General features: G+C 55.6%; 5 protein-coding genes across 5 annotated transcripts; 3 read left to right on the top strand and 2 right to left on the bottom strand.

Annotated features, from left to right (window-relative positions):
* Window positions 1–183: 183 nt before the first annotated feature.
* Window positions 184–1,997, top strand: B0I36DRAFT_376394 (alpha methylacyl-CoA racemase; the record flags this gene model as incomplete). The annotated part of the gene is made up of 2 exons (XM_046160447.1): window positions 184–1,113; window positions 1,212–1,997. 2 exons carry the CDS (start codon window positions 184–186, stop codon window positions 1,995–1,997), a joined length of 1,716 nt encoding a protein of 571 aa, XP_046007894.1.
* Window positions 1,998–4,679: 2,682 nt separating this feature from the next.
* Window positions 4,680–8,068, bottom strand: B0I36DRAFT_386954 (uncharacterized protein; the record flags this gene model as incomplete). The annotated part of the gene is made up of 4 exons (XM_046161129.1): window positions 4,680–5,222; window positions 5,287–5,495; window positions 5,593–5,727; window positions 5,833–8,068. The coding sequence occupies 4 exons, from the start codon at window positions 8,066–8,068 to the stop codon at window positions 4,680–4,682; spliced, it is 3,123 nt and encodes a 1,040-aa protein (XP_046007893.1).
* Window positions 8,069–10,437: 2,369 nt separating this feature from the next.
* B0I36DRAFT_376393 (S-2-hydroxy-acid oxidase) lies at window positions 10,438–11,990 on the top strand (the record flags this gene model as incomplete). The annotated part of the gene is made up of 7 exons (XM_046160446.1): window positions 10,438–10,495; window positions 10,610–10,643; window positions 10,701–10,803; window positions 10,883–11,378; window positions 11,444–11,697; window positions 11,770–11,846; window positions 11,915–11,990. 7 exons carry the CDS (start codon window positions 10,438–10,440, stop codon window positions 11,988–11,990), a joined length of 1,098 nt encoding a protein of 365 aa, XP_046007892.1.
* Window positions 11,991–12,616: 626 nt separating this feature from the next.
* B0I36DRAFT_294928 (major facilitator superfamily domain-containing protein) lies at window positions 12,617–14,390 on the bottom strand (the record flags this gene model as incomplete). Its single annotated transcript, XM_046151828.1, has 4 exons — window positions 12,617–13,566; window positions 13,668–13,928; window positions 14,025–14,076; window positions 14,166–14,390. 4 exons carry the CDS (start codon window positions 14,388–14,390, stop codon window positions 12,617–12,619), a joined length of 1,488 nt encoding a protein of 495 aa, XP_046007891.1.
* Window positions 14,391–15,084: 694 nt separating this feature from the next.
* B0I36DRAFT_415550 (glycerate-and formate-dehydrogenase) lies at window positions 15,085–16,438 on the top strand (the record flags this gene model as incomplete). The annotated part of the gene is made up of 4 exons (XM_046162042.1): window positions 15,085–15,183; window positions 15,254–15,697; window positions 15,792–16,129; window positions 16,207–16,438. The coding sequence occupies 4 exons, from the start codon at window positions 15,085–15,087 to the stop codon at window positions 16,382–16,384; spliced, it is 1,059 nt and encodes a 352-aa protein (XP_046007890.1). The 3' UTR covers window positions 16,385–16,438.
* Between the last annotated feature and the right edge of the window lie 12 nt (window positions 16,439–16,450).

Below are 16,450 nucleotides of genomic sequence, written 5' to 3'. Positions count from 1 at the left end.
CTTGAGGACCCCAACGCGGTTTCTTGTTTATAACAGTGGTCGCCCATTTCATGAGCCTGTGAAAACATGGCCTAGGCTATATAGACGACCTGACCGTGCTTTCTAGCGCTGGCACTGCTCTCGTGTCCCAGACAAAACCCCCTATCTCGCTTTCCAGACGACACCCCCCCGCTTGCAGCCACGATGCAGACAGTCTCAGGGGCCGACGTCTACGGTCCAGGCTCGTGGATCGATTCTGCACCGCTCCCGGTGCCCGAAGATGCGAAGAGACTCCTGAAGATTCTGGCAAGGGCCACCCCTGGCTTCTCAAAAGATCCTGCGGTGGTCGACTCGGTCACGTTTACGGGATCTCCCGAGACAATCGTCCCCGGGCCCCTCAAGTCGGCCGTCATCGCCGGCGCTCTCCATGCCATGGCCGGCATCGTCGCCAATGAGCTCCTGGAATGCAGAAGCGGCCGGGACTCGACGCATCGCGTCAGCGTCGATACGGATCATGCGGCCATCTGGCTTGGCAGCGTCGGCATGTCCAAGCGCCACGGCCAGACCGTGCGCGAGATTGCCAAAGAGGGCAAGCTGTCTTCCATATTTCCCAAAGATCTCGAGAGAGACACCTTTGCGTCTCCGCTCAGGCTGCGCACCACGGCAAACTACGAGACCAAGGACCCCGGTGTCTGGTACCAGCTGCACGGATCCCTCAACGCTGACCCGGTGCTGCAGGTGATCGGCCTGGACGCTGCGGCAAAGTGCGACACCGACGAAGAGGCGACTAATATGATTGGGGAGCACGTCCGCAAGTACACTGCCAACGAGCTGGAGATGATGTTCTTGTCCCGCGGCCTCTGTGGCAGCATCTGCTACACCCCGGCTGCATGGTCCAAGACGCGCATGGCCCAGGACCTGGAAAGGCATCCTCTCATCAACTACTCGCAGCAGACTTACGCAGTGCCTACGCCCGCCATTCCCCTGGGCGTGTCCTCTGACAAGAGGCCCTTGGCTGGCATCAAGGTCGTAGAGCTCGTTCGCATCATCGCCGGTCCTGTCATCGGAACAACTTTGGCTGCCTTTGGTGCCGACGTCATCCGTGTCAACTGCGGGCGGCTCCCAGACTTCAATGTAAGTGGCCTTGACAGCCTTCCGCACTCTTGCCTCCCTCCCTTGGTGTCCTCTGGAGGTTTTCCGGTACACGGGTGCTAATATGCTTTTCATCGTAGTCACTTCAATTGACGCTCAATGCTGGTGTACGAACGGTGGACATCGATCTGAGCAAGGATGAAGAGGTGGAGAACTTGCGGGAGCTCATTCAAGGCGCAGACGTCTTCGTTCAGGGGTACCGCCCCGGTGTGATCGGCCGGAAAGGCCACGGTCTCCACAACCTTCTAGAGATGGCTGGGAAACGGGGCCGGGGCATTGTGTACGTCGAGGAGAACTGCTACGGGCCTGACGGCCCCATGGCTGAACGACCCGGCTGGCAACAGGTCGCCGATGCGGCGTCAGGATGCTCGTACGTGACAGGGCGGAGTCTGGGCCACACGGACGGCACTTGCGTTTTGCCTGCGCTGCCCGTTCCTGACATGCTCACTGGTCTGATTGGGGCCATCGGCGCCATGATGGCTCTCCGGGACCGTACGAGGCAGGGGGGTTCGTACCACGTCTTTGCCTCTCTGATGGCTGCGGCATCCCTCCATCTCAAGCCTGAGGTGGGACTGTACCCCCCGGCTGTCGTCCAGCAGTGCTCTGAGAAGTTCAAATGGAGCAGGACGGGTCCTGAACATTTTGTGCTCGAGTTGCTGGATGTTGTCCTGGCAGGGTGGAAGGGAGTTCTGCCCTCATACTTTGAGGATGGCAGCTCGTCCACAACGAGGCTGAAAGGTGATTGGGGTGACTTCGAGGTGTTGAGCCCGGTCGTGAAGCTGGCTCGCGCCGAGAACTCGCCACGCTACACCACAGCCCCTGAGCCGAATTGCTATCGCCAAAGCCATGCGATCTCATGGCTTTGACGAATTCAGGCTTGTCCTGCCGGGGAAGGACTTGAAGTAGACAGACTTAGAACATTGATGCATCATTATCCAGATTGCAAGGAAGCTGGTCCCGGAAAGATGACGGAACTTGTGATACACATCCTAGCAACACCCCAGCGCGTGGTGCCTCAATTTTATATACACGTGTTATCTTATAAGTTACTTGAAAGTATAAGAGAGAACTTATTATAGGAAGCCTCGTATTAAACGCTCCATGAATTATGGATCGGTAGGGTTCATCGGGTACGAGTCTATCTTAAATTAGAAATTACCTCTTATTCTCTCTTGTCTCTTTGTTACTGTCATCTATAAATAAAAGCTAACGTAATCCACAAGTGGGTGAATCACACAAGTGGATGAATCAGTCCCCCGCCACTTTCGTACAGGCTGTCTTCTTTCCCCCTTTTCTCCACCAATAATTATGGTACGACAATCAAATGAAAGCGATTTAGTTCTCGCGCTAAATGCGCTTCAATCGAACCCAGAATTGAGCGTACGAAAGGCTGCACAGATCTATAATGTATCCTTCTCAACCCTCCAACGTCGACAACACGGCCGACCTGCGCAACAAGATATCCGACCACCTTGCCAGAAATTGACCTCGTACGAAGAGGACAGCATCGTACGATATATAATCGACCTAGATTCGCGATCGTTTCCACCGCGGTTAGGTGGTGTTCGAGAAATGGCGGATCGACTCCTCCGCGTGCGCGACGCGCCACGCGTCGGAACGAACTGGGCCTCAAACTTCGTACGACGACAACCAGAGCTCCGTACGCGTTTTAATCGAAGAATCGACTACCAGAGAGTCCTCTGCGAAGATCCAGACGCGTATCGCGCGTGGTTTGAGCTCGTACAAAACATAATCGCGAAATACGGGATCCACGATGACGACATCTACAACTTCGACGAAACGGGCTTCGCGATGGGCAAAATCTCCGCCGAAACTGTCGTTACAACCTCCGATCGACGCGGGAGGCCAAGAGCCGTACAACAAGGTAATCAGGAATGGGTTACAGTAATCCAGGGTATCGCGTCGTACGGCTATTCGATCCCGCCGTACATTATCTTCGCCGGGAAGGTCCACCTCGACTCCTGGACCGCGAATAGCCCTCTACCGGCCAACTGGGTAATCGCGCTTTCAGAAAACGGTTGGACGACGAACGAGAGAGGCCTAGAATGGGTAAAACACTTTGATTTCCATACAAAGAGTCGTACGAAGGGTACCCACCGCCTCCTTATCCTCGACGGCCAGGAGAGCCACCATTCCGTCGATTTCGAGCTCTACTGCGAGGAACAGAATATTGTCACGCTCTGTATGCCTGCTCATTCGTCGCATAAGCTCCAGCCTCTCGATGTTGGGTGTTTTGGACCTCTGAAACGGGCGTACGGTAAAGAAATCGAAGGTCTAATGCGGGCGCACGTAACCCACGTTTCAAAGGAGGACTTCCTCCCAGCCTTTTATAAGGCGTACGACGCTACAATGACCAAATCAAACATCCAGGCAGGCTTCAGAGCGACAGGCCTAGTACCGTACGACCCGAATTATGTGATTTCACAGCTAGATGTGAAGTTTCATACGCCGACACCGCCAGGTTCCTCTGCTGGACTACCACCCCCATGGGTTTCAAAGACGCCGAACAACCCAATTGAGACCGAATCGCAGACGAAGTATATTGAAAATCGCATCGTACGACACCAGAATAGCTCACCGTCGTCCATTGTTAAGAGCGTACAGCAGCTAAGAAAAGGAGTCATAATGATGGTACACGAGCAGGAGCTTATGCGCCAAGACCTCGCCGAACTTCGAGATGCAAACGACCGCCTCAGCCGCCGTCGTCGTACGAAAAGAAAGCAGCTACAGAAAGGAGGGTCCCTTACGATTGATCAGGCAAAGGATTTGAAGGCTCAAATCGATGCGACGCGGCAGTTAATGGCGGAAACGAGTCAGAATAGTGGTCGTACGAGGAGGCCCGAAACGCGCGCGCGACGATGTGGCGTCTGCGGCGAGCCCGGGCATAATGCTCGTACGTGTCAGAAAGTTGTATCTGCCTCTGAAGAAGAGGATTCCGAATAGTTTGAATTGATTTGAGGCGTTATGGTTGAATTGACTTATACATTGTCGTACGAGTACCCGATAACTGATTCATCCACTTGTGTGATTCACCCACTTGTGGATTACGTTACGCTTATTCTATTTATCCCGTGGTATCGGAGCGCCCCCGAGAGAAACACCAAATGTTGCATGAGGTGCCCCATATCTCATTCATGATGGATTTAACGGACGGACCGCAAATCACCGTCTCAGATCCTCTGGGTTCTCCCAGTAGATTCTCCATCGATCAGAAGTGTTGATATACGGTGGCGTCTTGGGAGGCCATACGACCCATAAATTACCCCTACGCCAGCGGACACCACGAACTACGGGAAAGTTGAAAAAACAGGTGGGGTAGCCGCCTGCGGTAACTAGACTGCCGACATCGGCTTGACCGTCGCCTTTGGGGTACCGTTTGGCACAGTCGATGGCATTCTCATAGCTGTCCTCCCACCCCCCCCCCCCCGGGGATGTTAGCCATGGCAGTCCGGCGTATAACAGTGCGTGCGGATAACTGGAAATCCAGTCACCGTGGTGCACACGATATGGCGCTTTCCAATGAACACTTACAGGTCAACCAAGTCAATAGACGCGTACTCCTGCAAGGCGCGGAACTTTGCGTTTTGCGCCCAATCGGCGAAGTTGCTGTCTCCGTCGTGTTCGTTGACGGTGTCCGAGTCCTTTTCGATTTCAAAGACCCAAAGATCATAGCACCACCCGTCAATCCACCGACGCCCATCATGGCCTTTGGCGTCTCTGCTGCAGCTCTCCGTGGTCGCGACGTCCTCATCGATGAATACAAACCATCTCTGATCTCGAAGCAAGACGGTGGCAGTGAGCTGTGTACTTGTCTCGTGAAAGGAGTCTCCCCAGTTCGCCACGTCATTACCCAACCAGTACGTGTTGATGAGATATCTGCCGTCTTGGAAAAACGCGGCAGTCGGGCTCACGTAGCTGCTCTTGGACACTCCGGGAAGATCCGAGGAGTCTAGGACCCGCTTGTTTATAACTTCCTCCTCGTGGTCATCGTTACTGGGAGAGTCTTTGAAATATCCCGTGGTCGTCAAATGCACCAGTGCCCGGAGGCTGCGCCGGACAGATGTGTATAACTGGAGTATCAGACATCAATTTAGTACAGGTCGAGTTTGCGGGGTCCAGCTGTGGCCACCTTACCATGCCGAGCGCCTCGCTGACTATCAAGCGGTCCTTATCCTCGTCCGACGGGCCCAGCTCATCCAAGAGACCTATATACGCCGAGAGTCCGCTGAGCACCCCGCTCAATGGCGCATTGGCAGCCGTGATGGGGGATGCGGCTCCAAAGGCAGTGGAAATTATGCCGAATTTTGAGTCGTCTTCTCCGCCAGATCCAAACTCTTCGATGTCTAGTCAGCCCAGCAGTGTCAGCATTGTCGTGGCCCTCATCATGGATGGTTCTCTTCCCTCATCCTCGTGCATTTTCTCCTCGCCCGCCTTACTCACTCTGATCTATCTGGAGTATTGACGTCAACCCCTCCCAGGTCAATATGTTTGCCATCCGAAACAGGACATCGTTGAAGTCCGAGACGGCTCGTAGTATCCAAAAGACTGGCGCATGACCTGCATCATAGAGCTTTTCTAGATGGGCGGGAAAAGAAAAAGCACGGTATCAGTTTCGCTGTCGCACGGGGAGCCGATCGTTTCCTCACGGCTGAACAAGCATTGAATGGGGGAACCTCTCACCACAGTCTAATACTTTCTTCTCGCAGTTGTCGTGAGAATCGATGCTGTTGCATTCGAACCCGTCGATTCCGACCTGCTCGGCGAGGGTGATAGCCCAGTCCTTCTCGCCGTATGCGATGAGCCACTTATCCAGCCACCCGCCAACGCCCAAGGCGCCCAGACCGGATCCCCAGATCTGCTTCCGGTCCGCCTCTGTGAGTTCGCGCTCATGTGACAGGTCGCACCACCCGGCCCTACTGATGCTGCCGTCCACGGGGATGCCCGCGTCGACATGGCGGTTCCCAGCGCACACGTTGATGTAAGCATCGATGCGTCCAGAGTCGAACACGGTCAGATAGTCGGCCTTGCCGTCGCCGTTGATGTCGGCGAAGCGGACGAGGGGGCCCTGGGGGTTGACGCCGGCGGCAACGATGCCCAGGCGCGTCCAGTTTGGGGGCTTGTCGCCCTTGGGGATGTTGCCCGTGTTGTTGAACGCGACGACGGCCCCGCTCGGGTACACGACCAGGTACTCGGCCTTGCCATTGCCGTCCAAGTCGGCAAACTGGATCCGGCTGCCCGGCTCCCCGACACCGGTGGCAACGACCTGTGCCTCGGCCCAGATGCGTCCGCGGTCGGCCCGTGGAGGGATGTTCTGCCGGTTGAGGTAGGCCGTGACGGCGCCATTGTCCTGCACGACCAGGTAGTCGGCCCAGCCGTCGCCGTCGAGGTCGGCAAAGCGCAGCTTGGAGCCCGTGCTGCTGCTCTCGCCGTCGCCACCCCACAAAGCCCTGCCCGAGTTGAGTAGGGCGCCCACCTTGCCGTCCGCATAGATGCTGAGGAAGTCGGCAAGCCCGTCGCCATCGAGGTCCGCAAAGTACACCATGTTGCCGCTCACGCCGCCCACGCCCGGCGCAATGAGCACGGCGTCTTCAAAGTTGCGCTTCGACTTGTCCTTGCCGTTGTTGTGCGTTTTGCGCGCGTACTTGAGGGACCCGTCGCCGTACAGGATCGCGTAGTCGGCATACCCGTCGCCGTCCATGTCGACGATGCGCACATTGGCCGAAGTAATGCCCCCGCCGACGCCCGCCGCCCAGCCAGCGTCGAGAGCGACAAACTCGGTGCCCTCTCCCGTGTTTCGCCAGGCCCGCACCGAGCCGTCCGGGGACAGCAGCAACAGGTCCGCGCTCTTGTCGCCGTCAACGTCGGCGAACCGGACATTGGCCCGGTTGAAGCCCGGCACGCTGCCCAGCCGGGCCGGGCCTACCGCGCCCACCGCCTTCCAGCTGGCCGCGTCGCCGACCTTGGGGATGTTGCCCGTGTTGAGCCAGGCCTTGATGGTGCCGTAGGCCTCGACCAGGATGTAGTCGGCGCGGCCGTCCCCGTTCAGGTCGGCCACCCGCAACTTGTCCTGCGATGCCCCTGCCGGCCCCGGCGCGACGATGCCAATGTCGGTCCATGCCCGGGCCTGGTCAAAGACGGTGCCGCCCCCGTCCCAGTTGTCGCCCTTGCAAGTGCCGCCACCGACGGCGCCCCCGGACTGCAGCGGCGCGATCACTCTGGCGTCAGCGGCCTCGAGAATGGCGTCAAACCAAGCCTTGGCCATCTTCTGGTAGCCAGCCTCGTTGGGGTGCTTCCTATCGTCCAGGTCCGCGACGGTCAGGATGCGGCTCATGTCCACCATCCGCGCCTCGATGCCGGCTTGTCGTTTCCGCTTGACTACCTCTGCGACTTTTTCGTTGAAGGCATCGGTGTTGGCCTGCATGCGCGCGTCGTTGGCCCAGATGATCTTGGCGACCAGGATGACGGCGCGGCCGCCAGTGGTGTCATTGTCGTGAATCTCGTCGATGATGGCCTCGAGACGCGCTGGCGCCGTCTCGAGGTCCACCTCCTTGTCCACGTCATTGGTACCCGCGTGCACCAGCACCACGTTCGGCTGGGCTCTGATGGACAGCTGCACATAGGTGCGGATAGACGCTAGATACTGACCTGAGTGGCCCTCGTGGCGGTTGTTCTTCATGCTCCCGCTAGCTAGCGAGCCTATATACTCGACCTCGGTCCCGATATTGTTCAGCATCTGCTGTAGTTTCTGCCGGTAGCCATTGCCGTCGGGGTAACCGTTGCCCTTTGTGATGGAGTCTCCCAGAGGCTGGATACGAAGATTGGGGGGAGGGTTGGCACTCGTTGCGGTGGACGGGAGGTACAGAAGAAGCCATAGGAGGCAGCGGAGCCATGCACCGGTGTGCTGCAAAGAGGCCATGACGTTTTTGTCCTTGTTTTGGCGGATTGATGATTGAAAGCCACCTGCAATGTGACTTGAGAGCTCTGCAGTTATATAGCAGACAGGTGCTTCACCAAGTCCGGCCTTTTTCCCATGCGCCCAAGGCGCAGGGGGTAAAACTGCCTTGTCATCCCGCCTTGGGTAATCTTGTTAACCATGTCGAATCTCCTTGGCCTTGTCCAAAGGAGTATTCATGGCTGGAGTGAGCGAGGAAGGGTCAAAATCTTCTACACTGAATCTGGTCGTAACTCCGCAGGCATGACGTGAGCACATAATGATGTCTCGTTGATTGGAAGGTGCACATGTATCCCTCCCTGTATTGCAACCAATCAAATAGACGCATACTCGTTGCGCCGCGCAGATTGCTAGAATTAGCAGCCTGAAGGATCTCCCCGCCCCCACCCGAGCTGCGGTATAGTCCTTGGCGTGAGCTTCTGGACTCGCCGAGCGATCATACGTGCTCCTACGGGGCTTTCAGATCTGCCTTCGCTGTGAGTTGCAGACTCTGTTCCGGTTTCCGGTCAGTGGCGCATGCGTCTTCATCATCCATGAATATGTCTATCCTCTACAGCAAATCAAAGACGAGGGCCTGGGGCCTGCTATGATCAAGTCGATCGATGGCCTGAAAGAAGGGAACTTGCCTGCCGCATGGGAATACAAAAGGTCAATGGCCGCCAAAGGGTTAGTAGATTGTTCAACAGTCGAGTATTGACTGGTTTTGGTATAGAGCACCAAAATGGGCCGAACAGGCTAAACAGTTTCTTAATGCATAGTATATGAGGTTGTCCTAGAGCACCAACAACTAGGCGGCGGTGCTTCGTCCAGCGGAGTGGCAGCAGCCGTGGCGAGTGCTGCTTCTCTTCTGAAGAAGGTGGGCAGGATACACAGCAGGAACACTAGCACGGTAGCTAGTGAGGATGGTGAAGCTGCAGGGAGCAAGACGCGCAGAAGGAAGTTAGCGGGCTGGACATGTGCGAGACGAGGGACAGCGAGGACACAGAGGGCGAAGGCAATTACTTCATGTGGAACGGTTTACAGGGCGACCGAAGTGCCCGAGTCGAGCCCAAAGGTAGACCCGGCAGTCTCGACTCGCAAGACTCGATCCTCGGGCTGCGGATTGACGGTGTTTGCTACGAAAATGGAACCTGATCTTGGGTGGCCACTGTGGCAATCGCGTTTCTGGCTTGCTCTTGCAACAAAACCAACCTTCTCAGCTCAACGATATCTCCCAGCAATCTCTCCTGTGCCTCACTGGTTTTTATGGGCTCCACGAGGATCTGTGAAACGTGCGAGTTACGGTGAACTTCTCTGTCAGCTAGGGGCACATTTCACAGACAGGAAGGTCCGACAACAAGATTCTGATCATTACAATATATTTCTAAATTCCGACTGCCGCGCGAATGTCAATGCTCCTTTTATGTAGCCCTATCACTACCAAGCAGAATGTCATGTATATATAAAAGAGCACGAGCGCCGACCGATGCGACGGCCGAGCTGTTTTCAGAACTTACCAAGGTCGTACTCTTGCCGGATTGTACATCTGCTGAAGCCCAATTTACCACTATTTTTACGACGATAGTTCTTGGTACGGTTGTCGTCCGCGCCTGCGTAATGGATACAATTTGATGTGATATGCTCTTCTCGTATTTGAGGTTGACTTTGCTATTTTGAGCGCCGGATAGGGGCCGTGCTATTCCCTCCGGCTCAGCCAGGACCCCATAATAGTATGTCGATCAGGACATCACTCAATCAGTATTGCTTTATCGCACGATGGTATTCTAGTCAGCGCCTAAAGTCGGGAACCGCCTCGTAGGATCGCTGAGGGTTCAGGGGTGGGGTGGGTGGCCGGCTCAGGCCGATTGCCATCGGCATCTAATCCCGAGAGCGTCCTAAGGTCTGACCCACCAGCTGGGCCAAGGATCTCAGTAACCGTGAACCAGGCCCCGCCTTGGAGGGTCGTTGGGGTCGTTGGGGCCGTTCAGCCGTTAGCTGCTGGGGTCGGCCCAGGCCGACCAGCGGCGGTATCGGCCTCTCCAACCACATCCAAGATCTGACCCGCCCGGATGAGGCTGGTCCGTCACAATCATTCGCAGGGATACGATTAGCCACGGAGGTTCACATTGCACCTAGGGTGACATGCGCTGGACGTCGATGGCAACAGATGCATCCTTGCGCAGCTCAATCACATCTTTACTTACATACTTGCAGTGGGCGGCATAATCTTGACATCGAAGATTGTCCACAGGACAAAGCTTACGACCATCTACAGTCACTCAACAATAATCGATTCCAAAATGTCGAAACAAGACCTGCATGGTATGGGGCCAGCGATGACGGAAGAGATAATCATGACAATTGAAGACTTGAGAACGGCCGCGACGGCCAAGATGTCTCCTGTTGTGTCCGGTAAGTTCTTGTGATTTGACTCTCGCCGCAAGGACCAGCGGGGAAAGTCATTCCGGAGCAAAGCAAATATCTTTTCTTGTGTCAACCTTGCGACGATCTGACAACGGCGCAAAGCATATTACAACGGTGGTTCCATGCAAATGATAACGTGAGTAAGGCCATTGGAGCTCTTGGTTCATGATCAAAGGCTGAAGAGCTACATTAGATTGAGGGAAAACCAGGCCGCCTTCGACCGGTTCAAGATCCGACCACGCATCCTTACCGATGTTTCTGTTATCGACACAACAACGACGATCCTCGGGTCAAAGGTATATCCTCCTTCTTCACAGGGCAAAAGAATGCAGAATGGGAAAAGGCAGAGACTAAGATGACGTATTGGACCATCAGACATCGGTCCCCTTTGGCTTCGCGCCGTCCGCCATGCACTGTCTTGCGCATCCAGATGGCGAACGAGCAACCTCCCGAGCGGCAGCAAAGAAGCGAGTGCCCATGGCACTCTCGACGTACTCGACCGTGTCGTTGGAAGATGTGCGCATGGAAGGCAGCGCCGGCGACAACCCGTATGCCTTTCAGCTTAGCATTGTCAAAGACCGAAGCACAACGTTGTCGTGGATCAAGAGAGCCGAGACCGCCGGCTACAGGGCGCTTTTTATTACCGTCGATGCGCCGGTCCTGGGCCGTCGCCTGAATGAGAAGTCGGGCAAGAAGTTTGAGCTGCCCGAGCACCTCTCTCTCCCGAATCTGGCCCCGCCACCGTCGGCCGACGGCACTCCCACCAAGGCCCGATCTTACCACACCAACGGCCGCGATGCGAGCGTTTCGTGGCGGTCGGCCATTCCCTGGGTGAAGCAAAATACAAAGCTCGAGATTTGGCTAAAGGGAGGTATGTGTAGAGAAACTTTCGATAATGCTATACAACCAAGATGCTGTGCTAACTCGAGGCAACAGTGTACACACCGGCTGATGTTCAGCTGGCCATTCAGTACGGGCTCAATGGAGTCATCATCTCTAACCATGGCGGTCGGCAGCTTGACGGTGTACCAGCCACAATTGACGCGCTCGCAGAGTGCGCTCCTGTCGCACGAGGACGTATCAAGATTGGCATTGACGGCGGCATCTATCGCGGCACCGATATTTTCAAAGCACTCGCTTTGGGTGCCGATTTCTGCTTCCTTGGAAGAGTGCCCTTATGGGGTCTTGCAGTAAGTCCTCCCAGTTGTGGAACGTTATCAAGAGCGAAAGAAAGCACGCTGACGAGGAAACCTCCCCGACAGTACGGTGGCCAAGAGGGCGTGGAGCGTGCCGTTGACATCCTCGAAGATGAATTAAGATTGGCGATGGCGCTTGCAGGGTAAGTGGACAATGTATCAACAATAGGCGAGTGAGCTGGACTAACCCATTCTCTACTTTACGAACCAGATGCCCTTCTATTAAGGACATTACCAAAGACCACCTGTCTGTGCTGGGGGTCAACGGCCTACTTTGCAAGCTATGAGAACTGTTTTTCGATGGTTAGAGGCATATACTCGATTGGACAGGAATTAGAAGTACATTCAGGTTCATACTGAAGGTATCATAAAAGCATTGACAAATTCCCATATGGCTGGATGCCGGCAAAGGGCCCTGCACTCTTGAGGATCAATTGCCATTCTAAGCGCTTTCGAAGGTTTGCATAGAGTAAGGACCTTCTTTGGGCTATCGTGCCGTCAGAGATATTTGGCCTTTACGCAATTTACATCCATTACCAATCTGGGAGGTTAGAGTGAAAATGTGAGGGTACGGTATGCTATAGTCCTGCCCTCATGCAAGTCTGCCCCAACACCTGTACGCGCATCTCATTCGCCACCGTAGCCCAGGAAAATAGGTCTTCCGTGACCAGTACATATGTGAGGGCCATTGATTTGGTAGAGCGGTCACACGAAAGGTCTTGCGTGGATTTGTACTGTGAAGTGAAGATCTTGTATTCGGTGATATGAAATCAAAAGAAAACTGCTTACAGTGGGCTTCTCACATACTCGAAGGCTGTTAAGTAAGGGAACAAGGAGGCATCAAACCGTCTGCAATCCACTAGCCCGACCCCAAACCCAAATCTTTGTCTTGAAACGGTTCAAAGGCCATGCTTTACTCCTCCAGCTCCTCCTGCGCCCTCCGCTGCGCCTCGAGGACCTCCTTCTCCTCCTTGGAGGGGAACCGCGGCAGCACTTTGAAGAGATACGGCGCCACGGCGGCGATCAGGGCGCCGATGCCAGTGAAGCAGGCGACTGAGGTGAAGCCAGTGGCGTAGGTAGGTGCATGGGTGGCGGGCCACAGCTGGCTTCCGTAGACAGCCGACAAATTGCCAATGCTGTTGGTCAGCGCGATGACGACGGCGCGCTTCTCGGCGGGCAAGGGCATCAGCGTCGAGGCCCACGTCATGATGAGCGGCAGGGTGAAGTACAGGCCCGAGATGTAGAAGCACAGAAACACGTAGCGCGTGATGTTGTGCTGGACCTGGAACAAGACGATGGCGCTGACAAACGACATGGTGAGGCCCGCCGTGATGGACCACCGGCGGTCGCCCAGCCTGTCGGCCACCTGGGGCACGACAATCAGGAAGACAGTGGCAACGGCCCATACGGGTATCGTCATCCACTGCACCGTGGTGCCCGTGTAGCCCATGCTCTTGAGGACGGTCGGGATAAAGTACGAGATGGTAGTCGAGCCGTTGTCCAGCATGTAGAGCACGACGAAGACGTAGGTGCGCAGATCGCAGGCGGCGGCCCGGATAGCGGCTAAGGGCCCAAGCCTGGCCGTCTGCAGGACGGCCGTGGCCTGGCGATCGTGCATCATGCGCACAATGGCTAGCTGACGCTCCTCCGCTGACAGGCGCTTGGTATTCTCGGGATAGTCAAAGAGCACGAACTTGGCGACGAAGCCGAAGAAGACGGTGATGACGCCCTCGATCAGGAAGAGCCATCTCCAGCCCTGCATGCCGTGCTTTCCTTCGAGACCGGAGATGACTGCGCCGGAGATCAGGCCACTGACGGCGCCTGCGAAACAAAGGGCCGTGAAGAAGAGAGAGAACCGCTTTCCTGTCACGAGCGCCGGTCGTCAGCTACTCATATCTCTTTGCGACTTGTGGATGCCGTCGCAGTAGACGTGAACAGTGGAACGTCAAAGGCCAGACACTAACCAATCTCTGATCTCTTGTACCAGGCCGACATGATGTACATGACGCCGGGGAAGAAGCCAGCCTCGATGGCGCCCAAGAAGAAGCGGGCCACTAGGATGTCTGTGTAATTGCGAACTTGCGACATGGCCGCGGTGATGGTGCCCCAGAGGACCATTGTCAGCGGGACATAGAAAGAAGGTCGGACACGCGTCAGGATCAGGTTCGACGGTGTCTCCATTATCAGGTAGGCGATGAAGAAGATGGAGATGAGCATGGCGTATTCTAGGCTCGCGTGTCATGTTAGCTCGTGTGCCATGATGATGAATCCTCGTCGTTGTCATATGATGGGGCAAAGGGGGCGGGGCGGGCCTTGCGTACGAGAACTGTTAAGGCCCAGGTCGGTGCTCATGCCTGCAGCATTGGCATTGCCCTAAATGAGATGTTAGCAACGAATACATAAGAGCGAGCCCGGCGTCGGGTCGCTTGGAGTGCAACAGTCATGGAGGTTGGCGGGCTTACAATATTGTTGCGGTCGACGTAGCACAAGACACACATCCACCACAACATGGGAATCATCCACAAGTCGACTTTGCGCCTAAGCTTCTTCTCCTCAAGAGACTCGGGGACATAGGTCTGAAGTGCCAGGTCCAGCTCACTCAGCTCGGCCGAGGCGCCTTTGCCCGAGCTGTCCTGACGAGTAATCTCGCGGGGGGTAGGCTTGACATCTGGCGCGGGATCATCCATGATCAACGACTTTTGATGCAGAGGTATTTTTCGACAGCTGATGGGGAAATTGAGGAAAATCCTGATTAAGTGTCGTCAAGATCTACGCTTGCAGTCAAAGTCGTGATATATCAACGGCCGAGGCGAGCATGACTCTTTATGCTCAGGTGCTGATTAGACTACTTGGACGTGCTCATGGTATGCAAGTCGTGGAATGCTGTTCCAAGAGCCTGTTTGAAAACCAGAAGACTTCCAACGCTTGGGCCGTCCTATCTCCCTCCAATCAGGGCCACGCGGGGACCGTAGCACTCTGGGGAAATGTTAAGCTAGGCTCCAGCCGAATGATACTGGTATCGGAACGCGGTTACAATTAGTGATGAGTCCATTGGGTCCACAAACCCAGGGACCCATGCGAGGTTAGGGCCGTTCCTATCGCGCAGGCCGGCCCAGGCCGACGCCACTTGAACTTGACTAAACTTACAGGCCGGCTCAGGAGAAATGCACCTGAGAGACTCTGGCCAGTCTAGAGCAGTCATTGTGCTAGATAAGACGGATTGGGTACTCGCATCGGAAGACAGTAAATACAGTCGTGGGACCGGGTCACACGCCAAAAGAGCCACTAATCACCCCTCGCTTAAGCCTCCTGTGCAAGCAAGCCTTCTCGTCGGCCAATTATAGCCTCCAAAACCGACACCCTGCTAGAAAGCTCCCAAGCATGGCGACCACCCATAAGCCGCGCGTGCTGTCCATCTCCTACCCCGAATGGGCTGGTGAGGACTACATGAAAGACTTCGAGTCGCAATTTGAGCTTCATGTAAAGCCAACACTAAGTTGCACTTACCCCCGCAAAGACGCATTACGTGACTAATGCAAAGCCCCTCTAGGTGGTTACGCCAGGCGACCGCCCAACAACCATTGCGCGGGTGGCGGAAAAGGTCAAGCAAGAAGGGCCGTTCGATGCTATCACCATCCTGATGGGCATCTTGCCGTACGAGCCTTTCGATGCAGAGCTGCTGTGGCCGCTGGTACCACAGTGCAAGATCCTGGCGTCGGCGAGTGCCGGGTACAACGAGTTCGACGTCGACTGGATGACTAGCCAGGGCATCACCTTCTGCAACAGCCGCAATGCCGTCAATGAAGCCACAGCTGACTTGGCCATCTGCATGATATTGAGCATCTTGCGGGACGTGCAGAGTCTGCGGTCCAGCATCGCCGCCGGCACTTGGAGAGGGGGCATGGCGCTCACCAAGGGACAGACCGGGCTGGCGCCCACAAGGGACCCCAGTGGGCTCAAGCTCGCCATCATTGGTATGGGAGCCATTGGCAAGGTATGTTTGTCGGCCCCCCCCCCCCCCCCCCCCCACTCGATGCTACACAAGCGTTGCCCTACTCCCTTTCACTGATTCTTTATCATTGGAATAGCACACTGCTCGCAAGGCTAGGGCCTTTAACATGAAGATCCTGTACCACCAGCGAACACGTATGAGTGCCGAAGATGAAGCTGCGTTGGACGCCACTTTCTACGCCTCGCTGGACGACATGCTGGCTGAGGCTGATGTCATCTCTGTGCATTGTCCTCTCAGCGACTCCACGCGAGGCCTGCTGTCCCACGCACAGTTCGCCAGAATGAAGGACGGCGTTTTCATCGTCAACACCTGCCGGGGCCCCGTCATCGACGAGGACGCTTTGATCGCTGCGATGAAGAGCGACAAGGTCGCTCGGGCAGGTTTGGATGTTTTTCACAACGAGCCCAACATCAAGTATGCAGTCTTCCATATCACATGCGCCGTGTTTGTGGTCAGTGCTAATCAGCAACCTCTGCTTCACTTGTAAACAGTCCGTACTTTATCGCGAACGACAGAGTCATGATTCAACCACACATGGGTGGCTTGACGGATGTGGCATGGAGGCGAGCCTATACCGAAGCGCTGGAGAATGTGAAGGCTTTCTTCACGACAGGCAAAGCCCATACACCAGTCAATGCCCACTTGATTCATGGCAAATCGTCTAAGTAAGAACAGATAGATTTAGCCTAAGGGTTTCTGCGACTTGTGTCTAAAGGAATTCAAGCCAGATTTAGT

Source organism: Microdochium trichocladiopsis (assembly GCF_020744255.1).
Source record: "Microdochium trichocladiopsis strain MPI-CAGE-CH-0230 chromosome Unknown B0I36scaffold_9, whole genome shotgun sequence".
NCBI lineage: Eukaryota > Fungi > Ascomycota > Sordariomycetes > Xylariales > Microdochiaceae > Microdochium > Microdochium trichocladiopsis.
Note: the sequence above shows the minus strand (reverse complement) of the source record. Positions and strands in the feature narration are given on the sequence as shown.